This window comes from Halyomorpha halys, unplaced genomic scaffold, assembly GCF_000696795.3.
Source record: "Halyomorpha halys isolate HHAL.00 unplaced genomic scaffold, Hhal_1.1 Scaffold237.1, whole genome shotgun sequence".
Lineage (NCBI taxonomy): Eukaryota > Metazoa > Arthropoda > Insecta > Hemiptera > Pentatomidae > Halyomorpha > Halyomorpha halys.
Genome location: NW_027112495.1, coordinates 522742 through 530342, shown reverse-complemented (window position 1 = coordinate 530342; position 7601 = coordinate 522742). Strand labels below are relative to the sequence as shown.

At 34.0% G+C, this 7601-nt stretch overlaps 1 protein-coding gene across 1 annotated transcript in view; it reads left to right on the top strand.

Annotated features, from left to right (window-relative positions):
- The window catches only part of LOC106679976 (phosphoribosylformylglycinamidine synthase), a gene marked incomplete at its 5' end in the record, with an annotated part of 34704 nt that overhangs the window by 4404 nt on the left and 22699 nt on the right, over nt 1-7601 (top strand). The window contains 1 exon segment of the mRNA XM_014419399.3: nt 746-988. Coding sequence (XP_014274885.2) covers nt 746-988 — 243 coding nt within the window.

Sequence of the window (7601 nt, the reverse complement as noted above, 5' to 3'; positions counted from 1 at the left end):
GTTTTATTTTATAATTACATGTCTAAATTGGTCGATACAGATGTAAAATGTACGAAAAATAATTTTGTCCAGCTAGATTCGTGAAACGACACACTGTGGGCTGGTGTAGTAAAGTGGAATAAAATATTTTTTTGTGAGAAACTAAGTAGAAATTTATTTTTTATCCCCTCAAAAAACCCATTAATACAAAGTTTCATAACAATCAAAAAATAGAATTTTTTAGCTCAATATGTTTGCCTTCTATTTTTTTTAAAAAATCACAATTGTAATTACTTCATCCTGATTCCACCAATATACCCAAAACATGAAAGCAGTATAGGACCTTACAAACTACAGGGAATGGTACAAATCAGACCGACATAAACTGAAAGAACTGAAGATATAAAATAAAACATTTGAGCTTTTCTCTATTTGAAACTACTTTTTCTCCTTGATGAAGGCATAAAATCTGAAATACATAGATATGGGCAGAAAGAGCAGATATTCAGTTATCCAAAAGTTTCAATAATGTTAGATCTGGCTAAAATTCTGAGGAGTTATCAGTGCTTAGGTGAAAAAAATATCTTCCATAAAATCAAGTCCAAAAATTTGATTTCAATAAAAACTCTTCTGGGTTTAAAGAGTATTGTAAAAGTAAGACCCTTAGAAATTGAATAATAATATGTATATATCTTTTCCTTCTTAGTAAATTTATAATACTTTCCTGTTTTAAAATTTACAGCTAATTTTTAAAATTTTCTTTCAGGAACTTTAGTGATTTCAACTTATGCACCTTGCCCTGATGTAAGAGTTGTAATTACACCTGATATTAAAAGTCCCTCAGAAGGCAATGTTGGCTCACTTATTTGGGTCTCTTTATCTGACGAACATCGTCTTGGAGGTTCTGCATTTGCCCAGTGTTCTTCACAAATAGGTTCTTGCGTACCAGATGTTGAGAATCCACTTCTGCTAAAAGAAGCTTTTGAAATCACTCAAATATTAATCTCAGGTTAGTTTTATTATATTAATACATTTACAATATGAAATTAATATTTAGTTTTTTAGTCCCAAAAGTATATGAAAATTATTCCTCAATGTTTCGCTACAAAGTAATTGTATACATTGAGGAACAGTACAAAAAATCACATATTAACACAAATACCTATGGAACTTGGTCTGGCTGTATCTGTTCTTAAAAAAAAATTAATTCAATATGTGTATTGGAGGAGAACAGATATTTAATCTCATAACGTATATATGTCTTTTATATGACATACTGAGATACATTCGATCATGATAGTTGTACTGATTAAATTCATACAATACATACATAATGGAAATAATAATCGATAATAAACTTACTTATCTGACTTTTCAAACAGACAATTATAGCAAGTAGGTTGGTCAATTTATGACATGTCACAATCTCACAAGAGGAGATCATAACACAAAAAAAGGCAATCCTTCCTTGCCGGACCTGCCCAGCTAAGACCCTCGGGAAGCAACAGTCCTATATCAGTTTTGAAATATTAGCTTAAAACAGGAAGAGGAAACTTTAAGATAGTTAAATCGAGCAATATTTGAAAAGCACCTGAAATTGAAAAACGGCGTGAATATAATATAAGATATTTGACCGTTGATAGCAAATGACTTAATAATTTAATAAGTAATTATGTGCAGGATTTCATTAAATTCATAAATACATTAGACTTTGACAATCTCTCTAGCAACTAAGATGGCTAGTGAAAAGGATACCTCTCTAATATAGTTGTCATTGATTACATAAAATCAGTTATTGACAAATAATTAAGTTGAAATTTTTAATATTCATGCCAACATTTTGGCCTAAACATTTGGACCATCCTCAAAGCTAATAAGTCATAAATACTAGGTAAAAATTAGGATATCAACAAAGTAAAATGATAGAAGTAATATAACTTTGCACCACCAGATATAACTTTACCCTGAAACTTTAATAATAGATAGCTCATAAAAGATTTTCTTCCTTTGGTGCCATAATATGTCAGCTGATTCTTAAGATCGTGTAACCTATGGTGAATATAACAGCTTATCATTAGGACCCTACTACCGGTAAAGATTTGAGATAAACTTGCATATGGTGTTGCTAAGTTTGATACTTTTATTTTTTACTATACATGTTTCGAGTTTTACTTTTGGTGTTGGCTTCAAGTCGGTGACAGATACGCATCCAGTCCATCTTAACCTGAGTTATGAGTGGTTTTTTGTCATCTGTTCAAGACGAAAATTTGCATGGATATCAGGCAAGTAGGAAGTGGTTGATGTATGAAGTTTGACTCAAATGGATTGAAGATCTTGAATAGGAAGGTAAAGAAAGCAGCATTCTACTAAGATCAACTACCTCTCAGTTGTGAGGTGCCTGGCTTGCAGCTCCCCTCTCCTACTCCAGGTCATTACTTCAAGGTCTGTCAGCTTATCTTACCTATCTACTGTCATCTAAGAAGTTCAACCTCTTTTATAGTAATTTTATTTTTATAGTAAGTTTATTGCTTTAGCTTATTAACTTTTTTTTTTTAAGTATACCAATAACTATTGGACATTATTTCTTTTATTTTAAAATTATTTCCATGTTTTATAAAATAATATATAATTAATGTTAACAAACTAATGACCTTTCCTTTGCTAAAGGAAGGCTATGTGTGTGTTTTTTTCTACGAGGGTTGTAGAAAATCTTCAAAAGACACGGATATCCATTTGTGGGATTTTTACCCACTAAAACCTCCCTGCACCTGTTCATTCCTCTCCATGGGACTGCTGATTGGCATTACTTCATGGAGGGAAATGGCTGAGTGCTGCCTCGTTGTTCTCTTTGTCTAGTCACACCTTCTGGCCCTTTCTTCCGCCCTCAACCACTTAAGGACTACTGTGGTGAATTTCTTCACTACATCCCAATGCTGGTCTGAGCGCAACATATGGCTCGCCACGTTTTCTGGTGTGATGCTTCCTCCACACACTCTCCAATTTGCTTCTTGCTTCTGCAAAGAGCCCACAAGCAAATAACTTGTGCTTCACTGTTTCCTTGATAGTCTAACATGCAGGGTATTCTGCGATGTCCAATTTCAATTGGTACTGGTGGGATCTAAACCATCCATGTCTGGTCAACAATTTGGTTACATAAAAATCTACCTCACCACAAACTAACATCAGGTTTCAACTTGCGAGTTCACTCACCTGAATCTGCAGCTTCCCAATACTGTTGCCACTGATTGATGGTTATTTTCTACTCTTCTTCTCTTGAAATGCTTGAGTGTCATCCATAGTGCCTTCTTCTTTCTTCAACTAAAAATTCAACAGGTGGCATTCTGGCTATCACACAAACCACCTCATTTCCTTCATTCCTTATTTTAAGTAAGACTAGAAACGAATTTCGTGGCTACCCACCATGATTGCTGCATAACACTTAGCACCTCTCCTCCACCTTGCTCCTGCCATTGCTGTACGGGCTATCTTGACTACCAATCCAGCAGCATCTACCATGGATCGCTCTTTACGAAATCCATATTGAGGCCTCGAGAGGCCATTAACTCCCTCCATAAACTCTTCTAGCCTGAGGGAAAGGATTTTCTCAAATGCCTTACCCTTAGCATCGAACTAACAAATTGGTCAATAGGTTGATGCGTCTTCCAGCCTTCCCTTACCCTTTGGAATTAGTATGAGGTGCTGTAACTTCACCATTGGCCACCTATACTGCAATCTGTCAAAGGATTTTCTGATGGCCAGGCGTTTTCAGTATGTGACAAGGGTGCTGCAGAAAGTGTGCAGAGGATTCAAAAGAAATTGGTTAGGCTTTAAATCCTCAGAAAAAGTGGGCATCATTATAAATAAAGGAGAGGTGGAAACAACAAAGCTCTTCCTTTAGAATGTAGGCAGCATCCAAGCAATAGAAAAGGGTGATATCATCAGATATTTAGGATGCACATTCTTGGGACAGCTACAGTTCAACAAAGATTTGGTGACCATATTGAATAAGAATTTAAATAAGCTAGTTGCTTCTTATTTGCTTAAGCCTGAGCAGAAGGTTAACATTGTCAACCAGTATGGGTTAACATGCATGGTAACAGATAAAGACAGGGATATTTTGATGTAGCACATGCATATATGATACATTTTATTTTTACATTGTTTTTATATATTTTTATCATTTATATTCATTACTTTTTTATATCAATTACTTTTTATATTTATTACCTTCTTTTTAATATTTATTTCTTTTTGTAAAAATCACTTTTTATATTTATTACATTTATTTTAATGTATTTATTTTTTTTTATGCATGTATGTTGAGTGTTTTTATATGTATATATGACCATGTTACATTTGTATGTATATATATTGTTACTATATTTAAAATATTTACTATTCATACTGTTGATTGTAATTTTGTCTTATATTTTACTAAGGAAAAAAAAAAAAAAAAGTGTGCTGGGTTAAGGAATAAAATTATATCTAGAGATATAAATAAGGAAAACAAAATAATAAAGAGGAAAACAGTTTTTTTAAAAAAATGTCTTTAAATTAAAGGGAAAAGAACAAATAAATCAAGTATTATTAACTTATAATTTAAAAACCTAACAAGTATAATTAAAATTTATTGTACTATGATTATATTTGTACATGTCTGTATCTAAGAAATTAGATATATATCTAAGTTTTAAAAACCAATTGTTTTACTTGTAAGTATGCTGTGTATGATGCAACCCAGGCATCACAGCTTTTTGAATAAAGTGGTTTGTTAATAAAGTTTTCTGTCTCATAAGAAAATTTATAGAAGGACCTAATAGCTGAGTATGTTAAGGAATGCTTTGTTCCAGAATGCTTGGTTCAGAAACAGTTGGTTTGATTCACACCTAGTTCAGTCAATATTTTTTCCGTGGAGGCCCCGAGAAATGAAACTTGACTTTTTATGAGTGGAATCCACTCTGGGGATGCATTAGTCTTCAACGGAGGACTTGAGCCATAATAAAAAAAATGATCAATAATAAAAGTAAAAAGACAATTAAAAAGGTACTAAATTGCATTTCTTGAAACTTTTCAGGTATAATGAAAAAAAACAAAACAGTTTTACCTTTGACCAAATTAACATTTTTCCGGTTTTGACTTATAATAACCTTTACTAAGGATTGAGGGTCAATTTATTATTATTTAATTGCTAGAACCAGTCAGATCAGGTCAGAGAGAAGTTTTTTATTGTAAATAATTGTTTTGTTAAATTTCGTAGTTCGAACCTTTTTGGATGGAGTCCTTCGATTGATGAAAATAAATAATAGGAAAAATGAGAGAAAGTCAATGTATTAACAGATATATTAGAAAGAAATAAAAAAATTATATATACAAAATTAAAAATGTCATAACAATAGCATAAATAAGAATTAATAATGGAAATTTATAAAATAATTTTATGGATAAAGAATGTTTAATGTTAATGAAATAAAACATTAAATTATTAAGGAAGTTCTAATTGTAGGAGTTAGAGATATGTCCGAAACTGAGATAAACATTTAGGAAGGTTAAAAAAGAAGGGTAATGAATAATGGTTTTTTAGGTACATAAAGTATAAAAAGATTAACAACACAGAAAAGAATTAAAATAAAGGCTGATAAGATAAATTTATATTTCCAGTTTTGACTTACAATAGCCTTTACTAAGGATCTAGGATTAATTTATTATTATTTCATTGCTAGAACCAGTCAGATCAGGTCAGAGAGAAGTTTTTTTATTGTAAATAATTGTTTTATTAAATTTTGTAGTTAGAACTATTATTAGTTATAACTAAATACAGTAAAAGCTTGTTTTAATGTTCTCCTAGAGCTCATGGAAAAAAAGTGCTATTACTGAGAAAATGCTATAAACTAGAAATTGTAAAAAAAAAAAATACCGAAATTAATTTTTTTAATTTATTTGATGTTGAAAGTTTAGTGAGTGAAGGGTGAATAAAATGAACAGCAACTGGTCTTCCTTGAATATCTTTATTATCAAATCATTTTACCACCGCTAGGTATTACTTCATGGAGGGAAATGACGACTGTGGTGAATCTCTTCACTGCGTCCCAATGCTGTTCTGATCGCAGCATGTGGCTTAATATTATGTTATCTGGTGTGATAGTTCCTCCATGCACCCTCCCTAATTTGCTTCTTTCTTTCGAAAGAAAGAAATCTCTAAAGCGATTGCAAGCGAAAAAAAAGTGCTCTGCTGTTTCCTCGACAGTCTGACATGCAGGGCATTCTGCGGTGTTGTCCAGTTTGAATCGGTACTGGTAGGTTCTAAAGCATTCATGTCCGGTCAACAGTTGGGTCATATAAAAATCTACCTCTCAATGTCGGCGACCATACCACAAACCAACTTCGGGTATTAGCCTGTGAGTCCACCTCCCAAAATCTGCAGCCTCCAAACGCTGTTGCCACTGATCAATGGTTATTTTCAACTCCTCTTCTCTGGAAACGTGAGAGCTTTGTCCATAGTGCCTGCTTCTTTCTCCAACCAGGAGTTCCACAGGCGGCATTCGGGCTACACACCGCTTCATAGGAAACAGTTCGAAAAGGACTAACTGTCCTTAAAGAAATTTTGCGATAAACTGCAGATGGTTTCTTCTGTATGATTTGGTAACCATCGCTTCTTTCCAAATTGGAGCTGTATATAACATAGTGGAGGGGACAAAATTAGCAAGAAGCCTTCGGCTACTTTCTCTGGGACCTCCTATGTTTGGCATAAGATATGTAGAGTGATGATTGCTGCATAACACTTAGCGCCTCTCCTCCACCTTACTCCTGCAATTGGTGTATGTGTTGTTTCAACTATTAATCCTATACCATCTACCGTTGATTGCTCTTTTCGAAATCTATATGGATCCCCTGAGAGGCCATTTATACCCTCTGTGAACTCTTGTAGCCTGAGGAAAAGGATCTTCTCAAATGCTTTACCCATAGTATCGAATAAACAAATTGGTCAATAGGTTGACGGGTCTTCCAGTCTTCCCTTACTATTTGGATTAAGTACCAAGGCACTGTCTCTTCAAAGGTTTCGGAATTGAGCCTTCACGAATACAGGAATTGAAGAAATTGATGGAAAGATCTGGCCGTTTCCTGAGAACTACATTCGGAATTCTGTCCAGCCCTGATGCCCTGCCATGTTGTAGGTGGGGAGTGAAGTCCTCTATCTCTTCCTGGGTGATTTGTAGAAAATCTGTTGTATATATATTGTCTATCCCTTCGATAGTATTCGCCTGTTCCGGGAATAGTGTGCTCACAATATTGTCCACTGTATTCTATCGCATGGGGAGCTACTTCATGCCTTTACATAGTTTCTTAAGTGCTATTTTGTAAGGCCTAACCCATGGGTCTTCATCCAATTCATCACAGAGTTCTCTCTAGCACCATCGTTTGCTTTCTTTAATGGCTTGTCGGAGGTTCCTTTTAGCTCTCTTGAACTCTTCCTGAAGCACAGAAAACTACGGAAGATGTCTCGCTCACTGGTAATGTCTCTTTGCTTGGTTGCAACACCGGAGAAGTTCGGCAATAGTATCTGTCCACCAGTACACTGAGGAATGATGTTTGCCAGGCTTTGATATATACCTTATATATATATA